Source organism: Sinocyclocheilus rhinocerous, unplaced genomic scaffold (genome assembly GCF_001515625.1).
Source record: "Sinocyclocheilus rhinocerous isolate Xijiao unplaced genomic scaffold, SAMN03320098_v1.1 scaffold78, whole genome shotgun sequence".
NCBI classification, from domain to species: Eukaryota; Metazoa; Chordata; class Actinopteri; order Cypriniformes; family Cyprinidae; genus Sinocyclocheilus; species Sinocyclocheilus rhinocerous.
Genome location: NW_015637122.1, coordinates 943,979 through 970,107, shown reverse-complemented (window position 1 = coordinate 970,107; position 26,129 = coordinate 943,979). Strand labels below are relative to the sequence as shown.

At 36.7% G+C, this 26,129-nt stretch overlaps 1 protein-coding gene across 2 annotated transcripts in view; it reads right to left on the bottom strand.

Annotated features, from left to right (window-relative positions):
* iqsec3a (IQ motif and Sec7 domain ArfGEF 3a) overlaps positions 1 to 26,129 on the bottom strand; it is a 168,640-nt gene that overhangs the window by 36,975 nt on the left and 105,536 nt on the right. For both annotated transcript variants that reach the window (XM_016563257.1, XM_016563258.1), the window contains exons 5-9: positions 22,048 to 22,209; positions 15,123 to 15,245; positions 11,759 to 11,925; positions 7,904 to 8,043; positions 1,359 to 1,484 (exon numbers count right to left, since the gene is read on the bottom strand). In XM_016563257.1, the coding sequence (XP_016418743.1) occupies positions 1,359 to 1,484; positions 7,904 to 8,043; positions 11,759 to 11,925; positions 15,123 to 15,245; positions 22,048 to 22,209 (718 nt within the window). The remainder of the gene's footprint in view (positions 1 to 1,358; positions 1,485 to 7,903; positions 8,044 to 11,758; positions 11,926 to 15,122; positions 15,246 to 22,047; positions 22,210 to 26,129) is intronic.

The following is a 26,129-nucleotide window of genomic DNA, read 5'->3' as shown; positions in this document are numbered from 1 at the left end:
GAAAGACATGAAAATGCTAATTAGATTCACTGTCACTCACTAGAATAAAAATGGTAAACACGAGCTCTGATCCAAATCCTAATGAACTGCCTAGCTACCATAGTTACTTCTAAGGCAGCTTACTAACTACAAAGGTACCTTATACATGATTCGGGAGGCTCTACATCGCCACACAACTAGCACCCCCTCAAGTCAAACAATTAGGGGAGTTTTATATTAGCATGTTGCTAAGCTAGTTAAAATTACAGTTTTCAATACACTTTAATTCTACTTCCTTGCATTCAAATTGCAATTGTCCATCATTTTTGCTACATTGAATTCAATCCAGGAATTTAATTCTCAACAGACATTTTCAATTCAATTTTGAATGGCACTTACTGTAACCATGCTATCTGTCAGTGTTAGATTGTAAGTGCTTGAGTATACGTGAGAAAAAGAAGGCCACACAGATTAGTGTAGTGTTGAGAGTCTTACCAGACTCCCTACTGGTTTACTCAAAATACTACAATATTGAAACTATGTTTCATTCTTCCACAAATCTATGGGAAGCGGGAGACCCTCGTGAAGAAGAATAATCATTGAGCCAACTCATATCTCAACACAATTCATGCCAAAAACTCTCTGAACGAAGTTAGAAAAGCAGTTATGAGAATCGATATTGCCACAAAAACGTAATAATGTGTAATTGCCTGATATTGACTGGATATTTGGATTTTATATATCTCCTTTTATATTTCTCAGTTTTCCATTTCATATACAATGTGAAAAGAGTGCTTCATTTCGCAAATGTCATTTGTATTTTTGAAATAGCCTGATTTCACCCAGTTTCACCTAGAATTGTAATGGGAAAAGTATGTTTTGTGGTTTTCCCTTCCCTTTTTTATGGCCAGATTAACATGAGCTCTTGCAATTATGAGAATAGTTTAATACATTGCGGTGATAGCCTTTCAGTCAGCCTAATGCTCTCCATTAATTATAACAGACATTTAATCTTTGATTAATTTCAAGCGCTGTACTTTGTGACTTTGACCAAATTATTCGAGCAGTTGTGGGAGAGAGGACTTCATTAGATTTGCTTTCACATAATGGGGACCAACTCTGTAGTGCAAAGAGCATGGAAATGGAAGACCAAGTTGAGCGCATTATTCTTTGCATATGGAAGATGTTCACTGTGCATAGTATATGTAAGAATAGTACGGCAGTCAGATATTGGATATTTTCCCATGGATTTCTTGGTTTATGTTATGATTTCTTATGCCCCATACTTACATCTGAATGTGTCATCTTTCGTGATTAACAACAATCAATATCAATAAAGGAGAAGAAAATACAATCTACATAATGAAACTTGGAGTTACCACAAGTAGGTCGTTGAAGAGGAAGACCTCTCTCTGGTGAGCAGCTTGCTTCTGGGCTTTGTTGATGTCAGTCACTTCAAACAGTCGACTGCAGCACACCAGTCTCCTGTGAGGCACTGACAGAACCTGAGGGTGGACAAAATTACTTCTCTAAAAGATACATCTTGAGTGACATTTCTTCATTTGTTATATCAAATTACATTTAAAACAGTGGTTAAAACTTTTGTCCAACACAATATTCAAAGAAGAATGCTGAAATATTAAATGAACCATGATTCATTGTAACTGGTATGATTCATTGGCCCCCAAGGGTTCCCCAGCCCCCTTATTGAGAAGCACTGATTTAAAATAATGCTGATATCTGTTCCTCATGCTTAAAAACAGCACACAGCAACTTCAGAAAATTTCATGAACATTCATAGTGCATGTTTTCTTTAGTTCATTTTAGCAAACATATTAGCTGTGTTCCAAAAGCGTGTGAGCTGCCTTGCTGTCTCGCTACATGACAATGTCTAAAGCCTTAAAGGGATCATATGATGCGATTTCAATTTTTCCTTTTTCTTTGGAGTGTTACAAGCTCTTGGTGCATAAAGAAGATCTGTAAAGTGGCAAAGACTAAAGTCTCAAATCCAAAGAGATATTCTTTATAAAGTTAAGAGTCAGCCACACCTACCTAAAACGGCTCATTCTAACACGCCCCCACATATCTACATCACTATGTGGGAAGATTTGCATAACGCCGCCCAAATGTTCATGCAAAGAAAGAAGGCGTAACTTTTATTCTCGCTGTAGTATTGTTGCCGCCGCCGCCATGTCGTGAAGGTGCTGTGTGTTTCATTGTGAAAGCGAAACTACTTTGTTTGGCCTTCCAAAAGAGGACGATATCAGCTTTGTCATGCCTAGAGCTGATCCGTGCTGGTCGCGAAGGAAAAACATAAACTTCGCGCTGTCAATCGCCGGATCGGCTTTCACCGTGGACGAAGCGGAGTCCAGCCCGGGGTCGTCACATGTGGTTGCCGCAAGCCTCCTTTGTCGAATCCGTCGGGCGCCGCTCACTCAAGCAGCTGGGTGTTTCGTTGTGAAAGTGAAACTACTTTGTTTGGCCTTCCAAATGAGGACATAATGTTTCTATAAAGTGGGGCAGTTCCAGCTTTGCAAGGACAGTCTGGCGCTTCTGACTCACAGCCTGTAAGTACGTTTTTTATATTTAAATAATTTGCCACTGATGATCCAAACACGAGTTTGAGCAGTGTAGAGTACCAAATACACAAAATAATGTTCTTTTTAGCAGCATCATATGACCCCTTTAAAAAAAATAAAATAAACTTGTCAAGTTAGCAATGCTTAGAACTCTGTGTGTGCATGAGGCGTCTGCACAGTCACTTGATTTTTTTCCTTATAAAAGTGGAACAACATTATTCGAAATTATTCTAAATATTTATTTTATTTGTGTACATTCGCAATTAAAACAAAACATTGTGCTTTTGTAAAATAAAGGAAACAAACAGGATGCTGCTTAAGTTCTTTGTGGAGCGTCACATAAATGAACCGAAACTTTGCATATTGTCACGATTCGGCTACTGCTACTGTGGGGGAACGAGGAATCGAGGAGACGTCGGAGTAGATCAACATGGAATCATCTTTATTTATCTAAACAAAGGAACACAGGAGCAAGACACACACGTAGCAGGGAGAACAGACGTTTAACAGCGGACAAAGAAACTTAGAATGGGAATCACTATAAATGCACAGGACTTGACGAGGGGAAGACGAGACACACCTGGGATCAATGGAAATTAAACATAGGAAAACTGAATACGCGGGAGACAGAAACTGGGTCACAGATCAAAACATACACAAAACACGGAACAGAGTCTGACACATATAGGTTACTACTTGTTGCACAGTTTTTTTATTTATTTTTTTTTATTTATTAATTAAGTAAAAATATATTTCGCATATAGACCTATTTATTCCTTTTATATATAGCTTTATTATGTTTTTCTCTGTTCACAGAAGCGCTGCAGGTGCTTGATGTGACCAAATCCTCATGTTCTGTTGTTTATGCTACTTTTTGTGCATGTAAAATTAAGCCCTGGAAAACAAATTTTGGTATTTTAAAGGGGTCATATGATGCGATTTCAAGTTTTCCTTTCTCTTTGGAGTTTTACAAGCTGATTGTGCATAGATAAGATCCCTGAAGTTGCAAAGACTAAAGTCTCAAAACCAAAGAGATATTCTTTATCAAAGTTAAGACTCTGCCACACCCCCCTAAAACGGCTCGTTCTAACACGCCCCCACATATCTACTTCACTATGTGGAAATATTTGCATAATGCGAGAGAGAGGAGGTAATTCTGACTTTACTATGACAATCTGGCGCTTCTGAATCAGCTACTGTTTTATTATTAGTTTAAGTATTTGCTATTGACTATTCAAATGCGGAGTTTTGCGCATCATGTGTGTGTGTGTGTGTGTGTGTGCACATTTGCCCTTCTGCAAACTTGGGATGTGACCTGCAAAAACCCCAACGGCAGCAAAACCAGAAAAGCCCAACCAGGCAGAGATTGGAAGAAGAAGAGAGAGGTGATGAATGAGATGTGAGGGGAAAAGAGAGACCAGAGAGTGTCAGCAACATCTTTATAAACTCAGAAAAAGTAAGGGTATGATTACAAACAGAACTAGATTTCCACATGCTATTTGCATCGGTTGAATTCTGCATGAACTGTGGCAGAAATCAAATTTGCTACGACAATACAATAAAAAAGCCTACTGAAAATAAATACAAAATTATGCCATATAAGAAGTTTATTACAAACAATTCAGTACAGAAATCGCACTTGTGAGAACATGAGACTGCAAAGTTAATTGAAAGTGTAAGGAGACTTTTACTATTACATTTACCGAAGAGTAAGCTGCGAGTTTCTTTAAAATGCAAAGGTTTCCTATTCAAAGACATTTGAGTTTATTATATTTCTATTTTAATCAGCTTTTGTTTTGGATAACTTTCAAATCCTGTCTTTCAAAGCTGTTTGCTTTTCAGTCCAAGGTGAATAAATATTACTACTGGCTATGAGAGAGTGAAATATTTTTGTAAGCCAGGTAGAGTTATGCTGTCCTTGATTTCTATGACTGCTAAGTTGCTAAGCACTAGAAAAATACTGCATTGCAGCAAATAGAGAACATCTTCAGTAGCAGAACCTTGAGGGGATACTGACTAGCAACAGAAGACCTTTCATTCTTCATTGATTTGCTTATATAGTATAGAAATCTGTTTGCCAGAATTAAAAACATCTAGTAAAATGGTTTCAAATAAACATTTGTCATTGAGTGACTAGGGTGACGAGCGTTAGGGCCTCATTCATAATCGAGTTCTATGAACAGCTTCTAGAGGACAAATTCTAGCTGATCACTCAAACTACACACACACAATGCATTTACTGCACCCATTTGTGGATTAAGGCATTGTCCTCTACCAGACATTATGAGAACAAAACAATAAAGCCATTCAAATACTTTTTAATGACAGCGGCAGGTGTTCTCATAAATCTGAGATAAAAAAAAAATAGAGAGATAAATCTGAGCAGAGGAATGGCGTGATAGAGTTAAATGATCTATATTGAAATAACTTTTTTTATTATTATCTACGAGCCTGTATTGGTGAACAGATAAGAAATAGGACAGAAAAATTAAAATAAATAAATAAATAAAAATAATAAATAATAATAATAATGACAAAATATGTGATAAGGACTATGTAGAGGAAGCTCCTTTTAATCTACACTATTGTTACGAATCAAGCCTCTGTGGCTCCATCCGATTGCCACCAGAGGGCACCGTCACCTGAATACTAATCCCTTCACAAACTTCATTTCCCATCATCCCGTGCCTGGCGTTGATCACCCACGCACCTGTTGTTCATCCGGTGGACTATTTAGGCAGTTCTCACTCACATCTCTTTGTGAAGTTTTGTTCTTGCCCTGGCTTACAATTCTGAGTGTTTCTTTCAGTGTACTGTTTTCTTGTGTATGAGCTTGGACTGTTTATCTCGTTACGGTTCCTTGCTGCCTGCCTTTGTTTCACTGCTACGTTTGACTGGATTACTGAATATCTTGGTCTCAGGCAGTCTCTAATTCATTTCAAGAGCTGAAGGAACATTTCACCTCTGCCCCAATCTTGCGTCATCCTGTCCCTGAACGAGAATTTGTTCTAGAAATTGACACATCAAGTACTGGTATCGGGGCAGTCCTCTCCCAGCGACATGGAACTCCACCCAAGTTATCTCTTTGTGCTTACTTCTCCCAAAAACACAATCCAGCAGAGCAGAATTATGATGCGGATAACCGTGAACTGCTGACCATGAAGGCAGCTTTTGAGGAGTGGCGCCATTGGCTGGAAAGAGCAAAATACCCCTTTCCTGTACTTACAGACCATCGAAATCTGGAGTATCTACATTTTGACTTAACCCAAGGCAAACCCGGTGGACACTGTTCTTTTAATTTCTCAATTTCACTGTGACCTATCGACCCGGTTCCAAGAACAGCCAAGGCAGACGCTCTTTCCAGGCAGCACAACTTTTCCTTACACCCTCCTTCCAACGAGCCTATAAATTTCACCAACCCTCGTTTTAGCACCAGTACAGTGAGACATAATAACAGATCTCTGATGCGCAGGGCACTGAACCTTCACCACCAGACTGTCCCCAAAATCAAACCTATGTGCCGTCCTCTCTTCGTCAGAAAGTCATTCAGATATTCAGTCACCTAGCTCAGGGCGTCCTGGCATCAATGCCACAATTCAACTCCTCAACAACCAGTTCTGGTGGCCCTCACTGCAATCTGACACAATCACCTTTATCCAGAACTGCTCCACCTGCCAGATGTCTAAATCTTCCCATCAAGTTCCTGCAGGCCTACTGCAGCCACTTCCCATTCCACAGTGTCCCTGGTCTCACATACAGTAGCAATTGATTTTGTCATTGACCTCCCCAGCTCTCAGGGCCACCCCACCATCCTCACTGTAATCGATCGCTTCTCCAAGGCATGCTGCTTTATACCTCTACCCAAGTAGCCCTCGCCCTTTGAAACTGCAGAAGAGCTTTGTAACTTTGTATTTCAATTCTATGGACTCCCTAAAGACATCGTATCAGACCGTGATCCGCAGTTCACTTCACGTATGTGGTCGGCCTCCAAAAGCTAAATGTCAATATCAGCCTAACTTCTGGATATCACCCACTTGTTCTACGGTCATGAACACACACTCAATGCCATGCCAGTGAATTATGCTGAGTTTGACTTATTATGTAAAGTGCTTTAGGCACATTTATCAAACTTTAGCCATAACGTGCTTATGGGCTACAAGACCAGCATTATTAGCTACAGCAGGTAAGGAGTCTACAAAAAAATAACTTATTATTTACTAATTTACTTGAGGGACAAAACTGTGCAAGACATGATTTTTATTTTTTTTTTTTCAGATAATATATCTTGAATTAAATTTAGTTTTCGTACCAAATAGGAAAATAGTGTCTATAAATTTGTATTTTAAACATCTAAGTCTAACACATTTTAGAAGAAAAAAAGTACAACAGCTACACTTAGGTCAAGGATATATCTTCTGAAATATAGAAAAATGGGTCCCACTTTATATTAAGTGGTCTTAACTACTATGTACTTACAGTTAAATTAATAATTTGGTACAATGCACGTATTGTGTACATACATGTTTTTACATTGTACTTATATTTAAAAAAAAAAAACACATGTAATTACATCTGTAATTAATTTCTGTAATTACATTTATAATTACCCTGTTGACCCATCCCTTACAACTTAACCCACCCTTAAACCTACCCATACCACTAAACCTGTCTCTAACCTTACCCATATCCCACCTCAATAGCAGCAAAAGTGTTTTGCAGTTCAGTATGAACACAATAAGTACATTGTACTTATTTTTTGATGCAAATACATAGTAGTTAAGGCCACTTAATATAAAGTGGGACCGAAAAATGCTCTAAAATCTTAATATATACTTTTACACCTCAAGTAAACCGAGCTTTTTACTGGCAAAAAAAGGACAAAAATAGTGATTCATTTTGCAGTGTGGGTGGGAAATGTAGCAGTAAGGGGTAAATCTGAGGTAAGATAATGAATGAAAAAAACTGTGAGGTTGTTCAGTGCTGCTGTTCTTCTGTTGCAATAATGAGGAATGGCAGCAATGCTACAAGCATGAACCGCAATGAATCACCAACTGCCCAATGAATTATTATATTACGCCACTCCATGCATGCAGCGTTTAGAGATGGTAGAGGTGAAATAGCAGAACACCTATGTTATAAAGATACAGTATATTCATATTTTAATGGTCTCTATTTGGTATACTGAATGGGTATTACATAAATAAATTCAGTTATGACGGAGAAATAATTGCACAACTCTTGACAGTTTAGCTTATTGTGACAGTTTAAGAGTCATGTAGAATATATTTGGATGCAGAATGACATGGATATTAGCTGTAAAGAAAACCTCAAAATGTTTAACTCACCGTTTTCATTCCCACAATGCTTTGCTCCACCTTGGAGACATAAGTGACATGGTCTTCATTCGATCGTAATTCCCTCAGTTGAATACGCTCATATATTCCCACTACCATATCCCGTGGAATATCTGCACCATCGTCAACCCCTAAATAAAAACACATCAAAAGTGTTGAATATATATATATATATATATACACACACATAATACATAAATGTCATATCAAACATTAAAATGATCACACAGTCCTATTATTGTATTACTTTCATATCCTCCATTGGTCAACAGCCTTTAACGCACAATGTTACACTTTTTTTTTTTAAACAGCTTTTGATTGATTTACACTAAGCCCAATTGTAGCCAAATATCACTAAACAAAATTTATTGCGTGAATTTTTCTTCATAGAAAGTGATTTATCTAACAACTAGGCTAGATCTGCATTACGAACATAATATGCAACAAAGCAGATAAAGTCTAATGAAATTTAGGGAGATTCGAGGATACAATAAAACATCAGGGGATGTTATGCAAAACCAGATGAGGAGATAGATGAATATGAAATATAAATGTTTTCCCTTACCCTGTGGGAGAGGGTTGAATGGTACGGGAGATTGTGGGATTGACAGCAGAGTGAAGCCAGTGGTGAGAGTGTCAAAAAAAATGTGAAAAATTTGGCTTTATGCAAATGAGAGACAAAATATGCCAAGCTAGAGCCAATTACTGTAAGGTGCAGGCAGCAAATGCAGTTTAGATTATATCAAAATATTGTAATATTGTTAACACTTTACAATAAGGTCCCATCAGTTAATGTTATTTAATGTGCATTAACCAACAATAAGAAATATATTAGTTCATTTTAAAGTAATGTGGTTATCCAATGATGTCAACAAATGGAACCATATTATAAAGTGTTACTGTAATATTGTTTGTTTTATGTTTCTTCGGATTTCTCCGGTCTCTGATCTTTTTTTACAGGGAAAGAGTTTACATTTTATGAGTTTAGAGACAAAAGTACAGCAATGCAGGGAGCCACAGTATATGTACAGAGAGTTTCTATGTCACAGAGTAATGAAAATGAAAGTTTACACTGTGAGATTAACAGTGTGCTGATGTCACTGGCTGTTTTCATTCAATTAATGTGCTTTAGGGTGCTTTCAATAGCATTATACTTTGATGCTTAATTAGCCTGACTGGACCTTGACAGGGCATCAGGCACCACATTCATTCTCCCTTTCCTGTATTGCACCTGGAATTGGAACCGTTGCAGTCTCAAGGTCCATCTGGTGAGTCTGGATGTTGTCTTTGGAGCGTTAAAGGCCCACGATAATGCTGCGTGGTCAGTGTATACTACAAAGGGTACCCCCTCCAAGTAGTGATGCCATTTTTCTACTGCCCATACAACAGTCAGGCACTCTTTCTCTGACGTCGAATAATTTAGCTCTGCTCCCCTTAAACATCTTGAGGCATAAGCGATAACAAAACAGTGTGCTGATGTCACTGGCTGTTTTCATTCAATTAATGTGCTTTAGGGTGCTTTCAATAGCATTATACTTTGATGCTTAATTAGGTTTCGCCCACTCACTTAGTCAAGTGAAATGATCCTGAATTTACTGAAGGAAAGGCAGCAAAGGGATAGTGTTAGTTTCGTTAATGCTTAAATGCTGCATGAAAGCTGCTTTGTCATGACACTCGAAGCACAGGGGCTTGCTGCAGAGCAGCTTTCAGCCTCTCCACACTCTTTTGGCATTCTTCGGTCCAGGTCCAGGCAACATTTTTCCTTTGCAACCGATACAAAGAAGCAGCAAGCTCAGCCAAATGCGGAATGAACTTATGGTACCATCCAATCAGGCCCAAGAACCTCTGTAATGAAGGAAGATCACGAGGAATGGGATAGTTGGTAATAGCCGCTGTCTTTTCTGGATCCACTTCCACCCCTTTCCCTGAAACCACATGGCCTAAGAATCGTAACTCGGTCTTGAGAAAATGGCATTTCTTTAAGTTCAGGGTCAAGTTGGCATTGTGGAGTCGACAAAAGACTGTTTCAAGATCTTGAAAATGCTGCTGTTTAGATAGCGAGTACACAATGATATCGTCAATGTATACAAAACAGATGCTTCATAAGTAACAGGTACTCGGCCTTCTGAGGTTTGCACCTTACCATCAGCTAGCACAAAATTCCTGTTGAAATTCTTCTCCATTATTTCACCTGGTTTTGCCAGCACTTCCCACACCTGTCTCTGCATTAAAGTAAATGTGGAGCCAGTATCTAAAATAGCTTCCACTTGCATGCCGTGAATTTTCAAAACCACACGCAGCAATGGGGGGGTGGTAGATTGGACTAGAGCTAGATGCTGAGTTTGCCCGGACAAGGCTTTGGAGACATTAGCATGGCGGGCTGTCAGATTTTTTTTCACTTTCTCACCGACTTTAAGCTGATTTACTTTGGCCCAATAGTCTCTCTTGGAATTAAGGTCTCTTTCCACCATTGATCCTACTTTCACTAACTGCTCCACTGTATGCACAGCACCTCTTAAACTTCCTGCAAGAGAAGGGTTACAGTTATTCAGAATTCTTCTAACCACCTCTTCTTCCGGAAGGTCAGCTTTCCACTTCAAGCACAATGCCCTATAGTCATAGGCAAAATCTCTCATGCATTGATCTGGACCCTGGATCATATCTTTAAGCTGTTCCTCTACCTCAGTGAGGTAGTCCGTGGGAAGGAATGCCCCCAAGAAGGCTCTTTTAAACTCAGCCCAGTTATGGATCTTGTTCCTTTCTGCCAGCCACCAACTCCTGGCTGGGCCAGTAAGAACAGCATTTAAAGTGGCGACCAGTTCGGTGTCCGACATGTGTCTGAGCATCAAAAAATTTTCACAACATTCCACAAACTCCATTACATCACGTGTTTCTCTAGTTTCTCCAAACCTAGGAAATTCTAAATGTATTGGGGGTTTAGCATAGGAAGCAGCTGGTACAGATGTATACCTTCTCTCCCTATCTGAACTGACAGCTCCAACAGAAAAACGTGTCATGGGAGTGCTGGTTTTCATGATGCGGGCAACCTCCTTTCGCCATTGCTCATCCCGCCTTCGAAGACACTCTATAACTCCTCGTTCAAGCTTAACCAAGGATCTTTGCATAAAAGTTTCAATATCTTCAAAACGTTGATTCATTGCGTCTCTGCAAACAGCTTCACGGTTCAGTGCACTCTCATTAGATGTTCGAAGGTCATCTTTCAATGTATTAATTTCAGCACATAATGTCTGGACTGACTGAGACAGACTTGATATTTCAGAACTCCTTCTTCCCATCTCACTCCCTACAGGATTCAAAACTGGTTGAGTCTCATCATCACTGTCTTCTGCTGGGCTGTCAATATACATTCCACTTAATAAGGAGCTTATTTCCACGACAGATTCTGGGTTTCGGTACGTCTCTCCAAATGGAGCAGGGTTAAAAGGAAGGGACTCTGCTACACCCACATTATCTATTGAAAGTACCTCAGCATCTGGATTACAATGATCTGTTTCCATTGTGAATATAAAACAATATGCCCATTGATGAATTAAACAATACAGCTGAACATCGCCAGTTCCCACTTCCTTAAATAGGGGCCTTTTACAATAAGAGTCCCTCGTATTCCAAGTTAAATTCCAGATTTAAATAACCATAACCAAAACATAAACAATTATCATCACATTATTAGAAATGTTTGAAATGATTTGAATATCTGAAATTAACACTATTTCTCTATTTTGTGGCGGTGTCACACAGGAACTTTGTGTTTGGTTGTCCCTTGATAAATTTCAATAAATTCAGTCTCCCTTAAGCACTTTCCTTTTCTATTTCTTCCTGTCTCACCTCTTAGGTTGCGGATGAAGTCTTCCAGCATCATCTTCCGGTCGGGTTTGATGTTGGGACTGTACATGTCCGTGTTGAGGAGGATGATGGCAAACGCAAGGATGAAGATTGTATCAGGATTGTGGAACTGCTGCACCACGTCTGGGTTACACATACAGTAACGCTGGCTGAGAAAAACAGGATACAACAAAGAGACACACAACCAAAGAGAAACCTATGTTTATTTAGCACATTGTCATAAATAGAACCTTCTATTGCTTATCTTTCATAGTCATTAATCATTTGTAAACGTGATGGTACTTGTTTGAAAACAGATTATTAAAAGTGTTGTTTGCTATTCATTCATTCATGCATTTAAAAATGTCCCTACTACCTGACAGGTACTGCTGAAATAATAATAATACAAAATCCAAATAAAAAATCATAAGGTCATAACAGTCCAAATGTTTTATTAAGATAATTGTCAATTAACTAATTGCAAATTATTTATACCTTATTTATACCTTAGTCTGTATCATCTATTATCTATCATCTCTCGTGTAATAACTTGTACAAGATGGCAAATATGTGGAATGTATTTAAAATGATCACATATAAACTCATTACAGGATATACATTCATTGTAGTCTTAAAATTGTTGAATTTTTACATTTTCTAAGGAAAATGCAAGTGGTGCCTGTCGTGCATACTTGTTACCACAATGTTATAGGGTATTATGGGAGGTTTTCAGGAACTGGTTGCTAAGATGTTGCTATATGGTTGTTCACTGGCTTAAGTCAAATGATTCCACTATTCTAGGACTGATATTCTATTTCTTGAAATGACTTGGCTCTGTCCTTTAATGTAGGTCAGAGGGGGATTTTTCTGTTTGTTTTATCGAATCCCGAGTTTAATCACTTAGATAATACTTGCAAGTAATTTATTGCAGATTGTGTTTCGTGGGACTCTTAACCCATTGCTCTGCATTACAAGAACCAGCTGTACCGGGTGGGCTACCGAGCTAGTTTACTATGTTAGAAAAGTCATACATATCGAGATGGTTATGTAAAGCACACATTAAAATGTATTAATTTACAAATCATGCACTACGATAAAAATGTTTTGAGGTCATAACATAGTATTGTGCAATAAACCATGCAAAAATAATTTTTTATTAATCAATAATATGCCACGTAATCATAATTTCTGTTTTACTACCACTAATGTTCATTTCAGCTGGATACTGCAGTGAATTATACTTATAAGTACCTTTTTCTGTACATTTTGCAAAAATGTATGAAGAAGCACTTTTTTTCCCCCAATGAGCTTATGTTGCATTTATGTCTGTAGGACAATGGTGCAAGATGAGTGGTTCACAGAAGTTTAGCATTTCAAGTTTGTTGAAAACTATTAGCAAGTATTAGCAATAGTAATAGTGATGCTTACTAAGCATCACTAGAGGTCGACCAATTGATCGGCCGGCCGATTAATCGGCCGATTTTTGGCAGTTTCAGAATTAAAATGCATCGCTGGTGTTTTTATATGAATGTATCTTTGAAAAGAACCGAGCGTCTTCAGAAAAGCTTCGGTGTCATTTTAATTTCGTCTTTCCTGTAATGCCTGATAAAGTAGCATTTGTGAAAGCAGTGCTTATTTGATTACAGCCGTTACCGGGGAAACCGCTATATCTCGGCTCCAACAGCGCCTCCTGCTGGCAGAGAATGATTTTGCATTTGCAAGTCTGTGGGAAACGCTGGTGTCTGTCAGCAAACATAAACAAAAAGCATGCTTCAGAACTGTTTTGAGAAGGTGCTTAAGTTTTGAGCCATGTATTATTACTCTGAATGAGGCTACTACTACTATTACTATCTTGTACCCTGCAATAATAATTTACTCAAAACTCACTTTTATGAGATGAAGGGAAAAAAAAAAATCTGCCAAACATATCGGGCCAAAAAATCGGCATCATATATCGGTCATCGGCTGCCCTGATTTTTAAATATCGGCATCGGCCAGTGAAAAACCCATGTCGGTCGACCTCTAAGCATCACCACTAATGATGAATGGCTTTTATTCATTAAAATGTTATTATTTATGAATGTTATATTTCCCATCCATTTACCCCGTCTCTCACTCTTTTTTTTTAGGTTTGGGAAATATCAAAGGCAATGCAGGAGAGACAGCCGGGAACAGGCTGGATTGTGTTATGCAACCACAGTTATTTATAAACCAGTGTCTCGCACACAGATGCAGACATGTGCAACACTCACACACACACACACACACACACACACACACACACAACAGCATAAGGATCATCAGCAGTCTTGTTATTTCTATTGCTGAAAACAAAAGCACATTTGGCTATCACCCTAGAAACGCTCATAGCTGCAACTGCAATAAGATTCAGAATCGCAATAAGAGCCTCTGCTGCATATGAATGGAAAGTATTTGTTTTAGCAAGATGATTATTTGGATTATCAGACCATTGTCAAGTAAACCCACACTAGCATTTGTGCTATAGAAGAAACATTCTACACTGGCACAGGTCAAAGTGATATCACCTATACATTGTATAATGTAAACTAAAACAACAACAACAACAACAACAAATATATTTAAAATAGTTTTCATACATTGAAATAAAGAATATATAAATATTATATTAAAAACATTTTTGTTTTATTTTAAATTACATGTAAATCAAGTTTAAAGGTTAAATTGAATTACTAATATTGCTAAAACTAAAATCAAAATAAATTAAATCTACATAGAAACTAAAATGAAAACAAATAATAGAAATTAACACAATATAATTTCATATTTATGCATACATATGGAAATATAAAAATAAAAGATCAAACAAAACATTTTGGAAGAAAAAAAAAAGTTAATAATTCTAACGAGTCTTTAAATAAAACAATTTAAAAATAATATTCTATGTGCATTTATGAGAGAAAATATAAATTTTAAGTGTAACAATTTATTTCCTTTAATTTATCATCACTTCTGTTTGCCTTCACTAGTGCATTTAAAATGGTCCTGCAGTGTAACAAATAATAAAAGTACAAATATTTAGTTTCTCAGTTAATATGAGAAACGTTTAAAGTTTATTATGTTACACTGCATATAAATTTCCCAAAAAGGTTCCATGTCAACTACCCAACTGCTTTTCAAATTAAACCTTCAATGTAATACAGCGCTGTATTCCTTGAGAATGCGATTGATTTATGGAAAGCATTCAGTTTGCCTTTTAATCCTTCAGTGCAGGGATGAAAAAGTTCAAAAGCACAGGTATCCCATCGGCCCCGACTCTTATCTTCCCCTCACATATGAAGGTGGCTGGAGCATTTATATGTGTGTGTAACAATGTCTGGAGTCTCACCTGAATGCCTCTATCAGTCTCTCCACTTTTTGCGCTTCGCCTTGCACACGGATATGAGCCTGAAACTTCCTCAGAGCCTCATCCAACTCCATCCCCGAGAAATCCATCTCATCCACCACACAGCTATCAAAAAGAAGGAACAGGCAGAAAATGAGTGAGGGAAAGAGAGTGAGTAAGAAAAACAAGGTATTAAGCAGACACGTAAGATGAAAGCTCACATGGCCCCCAGACTGGGGCCAGCTCTACGGTCAGTGGTTATTTGAGGTTTAGCGCAGACTTCTGTGGAACTGTATGGGGAGGTCCTTTGATGAAATGCTGGGATGTCACATACTTTATAATAATTTAATTGGATTATTTAAAAAAATATAATCATAAAAAAAAAAAATTCCTTGATAATTTTGTTAAAACTGTTCCAGCTGTAAAATACCGTTCAAATTTTGGGGTAAGTAATTTTATACTTTTATCCATCAAGGATGTGTTAAACGGATCAAGAGTGACAGTAAAGACATTTATATCATAACAAAAGATTTCTGTCAAATAATGTTGCTTTTTGACATTTCTATGCATCACGTTTCCACAAAAACACTGTGCAACACAACTCTTTTCAACATTGATAATGATAAGAACCATTATTAATAATTGAGAACCAATAAGAGCATATCAGCCAAATCAGCATATTAGAATGATTTCTGAAGGATCATGTGGCACTGAAGACTGGAGTAATGATGCTGAAAAATCAGTGTTGCATCACAATAATGTATTACATTTTAAAATATATTAAAAAGAAAATAGTTGAATTGTAATAATATTTCACAATATTACTGTTTGTACTGTAATTCTGATTACTAAAATGCAGCCTTGGTGAGACTTCTTACAAAAACATTTTTAAAAATCTTATTTATTGACATATTAGTTAAAACGTCCCAGTAACCTCACTCTCAGAATTTGAATTAGTAAATTCTTTAAAATGAGGTAGTTAAAAAAAAAGGTAAGCATGCATGCTTTCAAAATCAGTTGCTGGATTCGACAAAATTCTTTGTCAGAATTCAGAGAATTTTGTCACAGCTATCCAATACTTATAATATCTAATTCTTATAATATCTAATGGAGCACTGATCAAAAAGACAGCAAATAGCTTCCTCAAATTCCTTTGCAGGATGGAAGGCTCTGCATCAATTAAAATTCATGTTTGCTTTCACTCTGCTGCAGCAAAAAGTACAATATGCAACTATAATTTTTTATGTCAATAGCCAAAAGCGTGGCTTTTATTAGTGATGTTAGTGACTATTTTATTAGTGACGCATGAAATATTTAAGGTTTATTTCAAATGAATGCACCAAACTGCTTTTAAAAGGAATAATTCATACAAAATGTATGCAATTTATTTCAGTGCCATTGCTTCAGTCTTCAGTGTCACATTATCCTTCAGAAATCCTTCTAATAAGCTGATTTGGTAATATTGGTAATATATGCATATATTTTTAATATCTTCCTGACCCCAAACTTTTGAACAGTAGTGTAGATTTCTGTCAGCATGAGATTAATAACCACTTTTGCAAAATTACTTTCACAAAAATAACTGGACATTTAGCACGAGTTAGTCTGGGCGACTTTTATGTAATTTTTTTTGTGGTGCTTCTTGGATATTGGTATTATTTCTTTATCATGCAGGTTTGAAATTGCATAAATGATGGCAGAATTTTCTTTTTTTGGGGTAGAAACTATTCTCTTAATGGCAAACAAAGTTCACAGCATGAAAAGTCCAACTGAATCTTCACTCCACAAGACAAATTCAGAACCATGTAAATGTTTATTTGTTCAAATTTAAGTGGTCTGTATGAAGGCAATAAATAATTGATAATTATTTTTACTTCCACCAATTTTTGCATGTTTGTTAAACTAAGCTGCCAGCTGGAGGTTTCAGAAAGAGAAACGGCTGTTTATTTGCATAGCATAGAAAAATCATAAAAAATTACTAGCCAGAAAAACACTGGCAAATATTTTCTTAAAAGCCTGCTCACAATGATGGACATGCTTTTTATAGTAAGGACTGCACTAAACTTTAATACTAATTTGAGCTTTTTCCATCTGTCTGGAAGCACTGGGTGCTCTTCTGTCAAACTGATTATTACATTATCAACAAAAAGTGAGAGTAGAATCTAATGTTTCTGCATCAAAAGCAGAACACTCCTTAAGCTCATTTTCAAAAAGACAAGCATACAGATTCTTACTTTAAGGGAAAAATTAGAAAAAACATAGTGCATTTTTGCCAATGTCCTCATTCTTTTTCTTCTGAGCAAGCAGCTTCAGAACGGTCAAAATTTACTAAACTGCAGACGAATTATTGTAGAGTGTGCATCAGAGTTTTAGATACAGACATTTCCAAACTGATTTTGTAGGGTCCTGAAGCCTACATCAGCATCTCAGGCCAAAAAAATATATAAAACAGGAAAACATCTTGGACGGATGGCCAGTCCATCACAGGGCTAACAAACAAATTCATACAAACCTCTAAGTGATTTTTTAGTATCTCCAATTCACTTATCCTGCATGTCCTTCAATACCTGAAACGGATGCGTCTGATAAGGAATAAATTCAAAATGTGTACTATTGGAGGTACTCCAAGATCAAGGCTGGGAACATTGGTCTAACAGACCAGGAACATCCTCTCAAAGGTCTTCATCAAATGAGAAACTGATTTATGGTCCTTACGGGTGCAACCCTGCCTTTTCTTTGGTACAACAACTGCAACAAGTCTTGCAGAGCTTAGGGATCATCAGGCTTGAGGAGAAAGAGAAGAAGCGGTGAACATCTCCAATTCCATTGAACATTTTCTGAGCTCCCTGCATGTGGCCGATTAAAAAAAAAGACTCTGGAGCCATGCCTTCAGCACACACTTATTATTACACACTATACAATTGGAGCAACCATGGGTTAAATGCCTTGCTCGAGGATGCTAAGAGAATACTATAGATCCTGGCTAACTCCTTATGGGCTCAATCCTGAGCTTTAGCCACTGTGCCACATTCCCTAAAACATTTCCTTCCAGCACACTTAACCTTATGGTGATAGGGGAATGTTTCACCTTACTAGATTTATCCAAGTTTCCCAGTGCCACATTATCTCCTGCATGTTATTCTGCTGAAGATTACTGTACATAACAGCTTGTTCCTAAGGATGCATTATGGCCTGGTCTAATGGGAGTTTTTTGAAGGCCTCCAGCTAATCAGTAGTCTGATCCCCAATAGTGAGTGGATATTTTATTTTGCAATTTCACTGCCTTGATCAACTGATCTTAACTTTTTGTTAAGATCACCAGCAGGAACCTATAGGTACTTTAGATATGGAACAAGTATCTTGTTATATTGTGTGTTTTATGAATGCCCACTTATTCTATTAACCTTACATTGCCGCTGTGTTTAAACAGGTCTGTAACTTTCAATTTATTCAATATATCAGGTGTACATATGTCATTGAGCGTGTAAACAAAGGATGCTGGTTCAATAGTTGTTACTTATAACAGGAGAGAAATCCTTCCATTCCATTCCTTCCATATAGCTTTTGCAGTAGGCAGTCACATGCTAAAGCAAACTAATAATCAAGAGAATAGTTTCTATTTTTTCCTTCTTTTTCTCAATTCTCAATCAGACCTGACTTTTTTCTCTCTCTTTATCTTTTTCCTTGAGTACTTCACCAATCATCAGTATCTAAACCAAGTGAGAAAAGTAATGTTTGCAAAGAGCTAGCTTTCATTTTGAAGTTTACAGTCTCCGCTTCCCCTCTACAACATTAATTCCAGACTGTATCTCTTGCAACACATTTTGTATGGCTTCAGATGACTTGGTAAATGGCACATTAGTCGTATAGGCTACTTTCATGATAAATCGTACTTTTGTTATTTCTGGGACCTGAGCGTAGAAAGTACACATGGTTACAAAAATCGGGCGGTGCACATACTGTTTGTGTGCACTATTCTCCTGATGAAATTTGCATCATGTGCCCTGTACGCGGACATTCACTTACGAAGTATACTTTGGGCTTTATTCTAGTATTAAATAGGTTTCCATGCTTTGCTTTGCATGACTTTGTCAAGGAGCTATGACATTTAACTTTGCGTGAGCGATACTGGCTCTTTCCCTCTAGAGAGAGGTTCATGCAAGCATGGAGTGTTTGCTCTGTTATAATTTGGGGATATTGGGAATATATGCTCTGCCTGTCCAAATAAGAAGCAAGCCACTGAAGAACAAAGCTTGACTGCTGGAAAACAGTAGGAGCTGATAGACAGGTTGCCATCTGACTCAGGAGATCCAAAGAAGGAATCTAGATTTGATGCTTTTTTTAAAGCATTATGTCTTTTTTCTTTCCTTCCCTTATATATGTGCACCAAAGCAATTTTAATAGCAATGGCATTTGTTTTAATATGCAAAGGCTTGACTTGTCTTGACTTGAGGGAAATAAAAATATTAGTGCCCATTTGTTATATTGGCATGACATATTCATAATATTCTGTTTTTTGGCTACAGCAGATAATCTTTAATTTGTTATCATATCACATCTTAAAGCAGCAGAAGTAAAGTTTTTACTTAAAATGAGACGAACAGTTTCTTTTGTATGCCTAATTTTGTATTAATGCTTGGTTTAAAATGGCTTATTAATGATACCAATGTTTATTCATTTACTTGGCAGTAGTGTTGTTAATATTTCCTAATCACCATTTTTTCATGTAAATGTAAAGCTCTCTGGAGAATGAAATTAGTAAATACCATGTGCTCCCTTTTGTTTTACCCCAATATTAGTTAGTAAAGCAGCATACGTTTGATTTTAGAGTGTATTAACTTCAGAAAAGTGGCTGTTATGCATGAAAGTGAAAAACTGGAGATTAATGATTTGAAATTATAATTAGCCTGCACCTTTGTCAAATTTTGCCTATTGCGGCTTCTTGGAGCTGATAACTGCATTTTTTAGATGAAACGAAGTGAAAGACTGTTGGGGAATTAGGGAGATTTTCCCCTGACTTAAAGAAGTTTGTTGAATTTGTATTGAACGCACATAAGGAAAACAGCCCGAAAGTGCTTTTTAAGCAAAAAAACAAAAAGGTTAAAGAAATATATAACAGCAATTAGACGAGAAGCAAAAACTGTCAAGATAAAATGCTAGCCTAGAAGAGGTCATTTAAAACAAGTGCCCAGTTAAATCTGGCTTTTTCTCTGCTCTGCTGTTTTCTTACACCACTGTATTTTTCTAACATCCTGTTTTACTATGTGCATGTCCTGGGGCCCTTATATGTAAATGAGGATTAATGGTGTTGACTCGTATAGTATGAATAAACTGGCAAAGAATTCTGCTTCATACTCTGTGGCTTTATTGACCACACATGCACATCATATGGCAGCTATATATTTCTAACACACCGACTACCCAAGAGAGAGGGGTGGGGCCAGAGAGAGAGAGAGAGCTTGTAATTACATACAATTGGTCATGTCACACATATTGATGTACTACAAATGGAATGTATTACATTTAAAAAAATAAAAAATAAAAAATGAGGTAAATAGGTTTGTGGTGGGAGTGTATACCTTCAGCTATTCAGCTATTGAACCAATCAGGTATAACAAATGCATGTGTGATAATACTCATATGAGTATCTCTCTCTCTCTCTCTCTGATCATCACTGTATCACCACACATATAACTTTAAAACTCTTTTCTTCTACTGACATTTTAAGACTAAGCCTACACACCTTGACCTTTAGGAAAAAAATCAAGCTTTTGTGGAGATGTTGGGCAGAACAGAAAGAATATTGGTAACACTTTATTTTGATGGTCCCTTTTGAACATTCTGTGGACAATAAGTAACGTTGCACTTACATGTCTACTAACTCTCATCAGAGTATCAGTAGACTGTTTGCTTAATATCTGCTAACTCTTTATTGTCATGGTCTCCCAACAGACATTCTACTGACTATAAGTAACTTTGCAAGTACATGTCAACTTATTCTAACCCTAACCCTACCAGTCTACTAATACTCTACTAACACTCTAATGAGAGTTAGTAGACATGTAGGTGCAACGCTACTTATAGTCAACAGAATGTGTTAAAGGGACCATCAAAATAAAGTGAAACCAGAATATTATAAGCACCAGGGATTGATGGATTACCACAGCATTATAAAGCTTTCTGGGGAGTATTTGAAAAAGACCTTTCCAGGGTTCTATGGGAAATAATAAAGCTCCCAAATGCCCCATATCAGTCAGGGAGGAGTTCTTTCTTTGCTTCTAAAGATGGAAGACCTTTGCATGCTTCTTTTTTCTGAACCATGAAATGTATCATTCTTGTATCTAAAAACAAGACAGATAGAACTTCATTGCAGACAAATTTATAGTAGTGCTTGTTATTTATTCATTCATGTTATTTATTCATTTAAAGGGATAGATCTGAAAATTCTCTCATCATTTACTCACCCTGAAGTTGTTCCAAACCTGTATGTTACTTTCTTCTATTTAACTTAAAGGAAGATATCTTGAAGAATGTGGGTGACCAAACTGTTGGTGGTGGTGTGTAAATGATGACAGAATGTTCCATTTTGGGTGAACAATCCAAAAACCTCATATGTTCTGCACTCTATACACACACACACACACACACACAGACATGCACACTGACTCTGCTAAGAGGTCTCAAGAGTGTATCATTTCCAAGTGCAAAGCTCTGCAGTTAGACTGCGGGAGCTCAGCAGCCAAAGGAGATCTCATTAAAAGATGCCATGACTCTCTAAATCCACAGAGAAAACAAAACAAAAATGCTTCCATTTAAAAGTGTAAATATTCTCTCTTTTATGATATTGTTCTCTTTTTCACACACAGTTACAGACTCTCATTGCTCTTTTTTAAACCATGTATTCTGGTAGGGATTTTCAAATACTCACTCTAACACATCTCTGTTAAACGGCTTCTTGCTGTTGCCAAGAAACTCGCCGATCATCTGTCGACTCAGCCCCTTCCTCTGGAGCAGGAAGTGTGCCACACCTATAGGCGTATCTGGAATGAACCCACGAGAGATGAGAAACTGGAGGCCCTTGTCTGGATTTCTGTATGATGAAAAAGGAAGAAAGAGAGAGAGGTAGATAGTAGGAAGGAGTTAGGGGTCAGAGAGAGAGAGAGAGAGAAAAGTTAGCACTGTTAAGACTTTAATCTGAGTGCATAACTACCGTATTAACATAAATGGACAGGCATTAATGTACAATATTAATATTATAATATCACAATATTTCTAAGTGGGCAAAAAATCTAATTCAATAACATGTATATCAATCAATCAATCAAGAAATAAATAAATAAACAATCAATTGTAATTTGTTGATGCTCTATGGTGCTTTTCTTTTTGTCATTTTGCTTGACAGCCCCAATACTTATTATATGACAAAGACATTCTTTAAAAAATATCTTTATGTGTTCAAAAAAAAAAAGAAGTCAGAACAACATGAGACTGTTAAGAATAAACAAAAACAAACAAATAGGCCCTACATAAAATATATAATCTGATTTGTGTTTTTTTTTTTAATTGAACTATATCTTAAAGACATTTAAAAGAGGTTTTGTCGATATTATTGGATATAAAATATGCAAAATGTGGAAATATGTACATGACGTGGAAAAAAAAAGATCTCTTTTGAAAGGAGGTTCAATCACATACAATCCCTCATCACTTTCCCATTCCACAGAAGCCAAGTGGGCATTAATAACCTCTATTTTTCTATTCAGTGGCTTATCAATAACCAGAATTTCAATGCTTTCCTGCCTTCAGACAATAAAAGTGACAACGAGGGACAGAAAGAAGCTTCTCGGCTGTAATTTATAGAGTTGCTTTATTCCTTCAGTCAGCTTTCTCATCGCTAAGCCTTTGCCCTGGGGAAAAAAGTACATGGATTTATAGAGGGTCCAGTAAAATTTCATTCATCCACATGTTGAGAGAATGTGTATTTCTGGTTTACCTGACTTCATTCTACAATCCTCCTATTTCACTCTATCTTCCCTATTCATTACAATGTTTTACTCCTCATAATAAATGTACAACCCCTGCCGACAGTCTAGCTTTACTGAGGGGAACATGATGTATTTTATGAACAGCCTGTTTGTCAGTTACAATAAAAGGCGTGTCACTATGTTTTATTTTAATGACATTGAAATGATATGCAATTCTGTTTGGTCAGTCGTGTCATTCCGAGGTGTGTTATTCCCCGATAACAACCTTTGTCAATAGCAACGTTGCATAATATACCACACATCCGGGTATCACAGACTCAGTCTCTCTGGTTTCATTCAAACGCAGCTGCTGCCATCTTGTGTCTCTGTTATAGTTATCGATTGTACTGAAAATTATATCGGAGGACTTCAGTATTATAATACTGTAATATTGTTGCTGTGTTCATCTTTCTTGCCATGCAGGATTATTGTTTTCTACACTGTAATGGATTATAAGATAATAAACAGGTATGATTTTAAAAGTTTTATCTCAAATCAATATTTTTTGTCCACACAATTATTTAATATGGTGAAAGGCCATGCAAAAAGTGGTTTGACGGTACCTTATCCATGAAATGTTCATCTATTTAAAAATAGTTTAGCTTTGCTTCTAGTGAGCTAATGAAATAGTTCAACTAAAAAGCTAAATATCTGAATAAAAACTAATATAAATGACAAAATACATACAAAAAATTGATGTCCCAGGTGTTATTTTTTTTAAATAGTTTTAAATAGACTTATTTTATTTTATTTTTTGTTACATACATATCACATCAAAACTGCTTTTTTATCATGATTTCTGCAAAGAAATTACCAGCATTCTAACAAGATATTAAAAGATGTAAATCCAAAATAAATGATAAATATTTTGCATTTATTGTATGGAAATTATTCAAAATCCATATATTAAAAAAAAAAAAAAGTACGACACCATATGATGCTCGTATTGCATATAAAAGTTATTCTACTTGATTGGAAAGTAAACAAACCATAAGTCTGCAAAAAGAAAGCTTGGGATGTAATAAAACAAGTCGTCTGAAGATAAAATAAAATTAAAAATCACTTATGATGGGAGGATTCTTATTGTGCTCCAATATTGGAAAGTAAACAAACCATGAGTCTGCAAAAAGAAAGCTTGAGATGTAATAGGACAAGTATTTTGAAGATAAAATAAAATAAAAAAATCACTTATGATGGGAGGATTCTTATTGTGCTCCAATAAAGCTGCAATTATGCACCAAGGGTGAAAATGTAATTCAGTTGTGTGTAATTAGGATGCATAAACCAAATGCTTACCAAAAACAAAGGAGGTGGTTTTATTTCAGAAATATTTAAAAATCATAAAAAGTAATTTCCACCGTATGTTATTATTACAAATGACAACATTTCAAAATCGCAGATGCTATTTATAACAAATGCAAAACAAGGCAGATGCTATTTTGCAATAGAAGATCGCTGCTGAAGTGATTGATAGAATACATGTAAATGAAACAAATTTAATCTTGTTCACATTAAGTGCAAATTGTCATAAATGCAGTTCACACAAACTGTATGTAGAAGTAATATGCTATTTAAACTAAGGGTAAACTGTCTAAGCAAAGATGGCTTGGAGCAAAAATAGCATTTGGCAACAAGTTTGGCTGTTTGCACTTAGTGTGAAAACAAGACACGGCCATTAAATAAACTAGCGAGGGTGTGAAAACTACATTTTCAGGGATTGTATTTTCTAAAAGTGCACAGGGCCAAAAGTGCTTCCAGTTAAAGAAATACCTACATTCAGAGAGATAAAAAGAGCTTTTGCTACATGTAGCTACATAAAGTTCACCTGACACTCAACTAACATCTGTGCTCTGATTCTATTCTGGCATTGTAAGAAAAAAAGGGGGCAGGTGAACTGCAGCCACAAGCCCTGCATAAAACAAGACAAGTAGAGCACACCTTTTTGGAGGCACCTTACGATCATGGCCAGTCTCCTTTCCTTATACATAAATACAATCAAACATCTATGTTGAAACCCACACACAATCTCCTCACTTTCTTTACTCCTCTCTCCTGCTGTTTTCCTCTCTCTTGGGGAAAATAAACATTCCCATTCTGTTCATGAGGCAGGTGAAAACGCAATTTAGCGCGTTATACTCACTCCGCTTACCAACCATCCTTCATTCACACATCAGTGTCCTCTAAATGTCCTTTACATGCTCTTTCCAACATATGTACACTCACAGAGCCCTCATAATCATCATCCTTTCTTAATTGTCTAAGGAAAGCACATTCCAGTCCCCAAATCTCTCTGTCAATCCAAACTCAGATTTCAGTGTCTCGTCCCAGAGCGCACACACACACACACCTGCTTTAGATTCAGTCTGAGCTTTCACAGGTATTAGGCTACCCAGCAGAAAATGAACTGCTTTAACTAATGACAACGCCTCTCTCTTTTCACTTACTCTCTTGGAGCAAAACCTCCATTTGATTAAAAATTGGCTTATCCTTATCTGTCGGGGTGTTTGAGGCGATGAAGTATGGGTAAGGGAGAGACTGGTTTATTTTTATTTTGCTTTCTTTGATAACGTTAAAAGCAGGGCTGTCGTTCAATTAACAGATTTAATCAAATTTATTGAATAAATTGCAAGTTTGATCAAATAAATCATATATATCTATATTTGATGCAAAGCCCCCAAATGAAGATAACGCAAAGATAAATTCATTATATTATTCAAGTACTATGTTGTGAATGTTTTAGGAACCCAAGCATGTTCATATACTTTTGTTAATGTTGTGTTAAAGGGGTCCTATTATGCTCTTTTACAAAGTCTTGATTTTGTTTTGGGGGTGTACTAGAACATGCTCTCATACTAGGTTGTTTTCACATATTTTACATTATTACAACACCTCTCTCCCCAGTCTGGCATGAACGGCTCGAATAGTTCCTGTATCAAATGAAAGCCCGCCTTCTGAAATACGAAATGTGCTGTGATTGGTTAGCTGG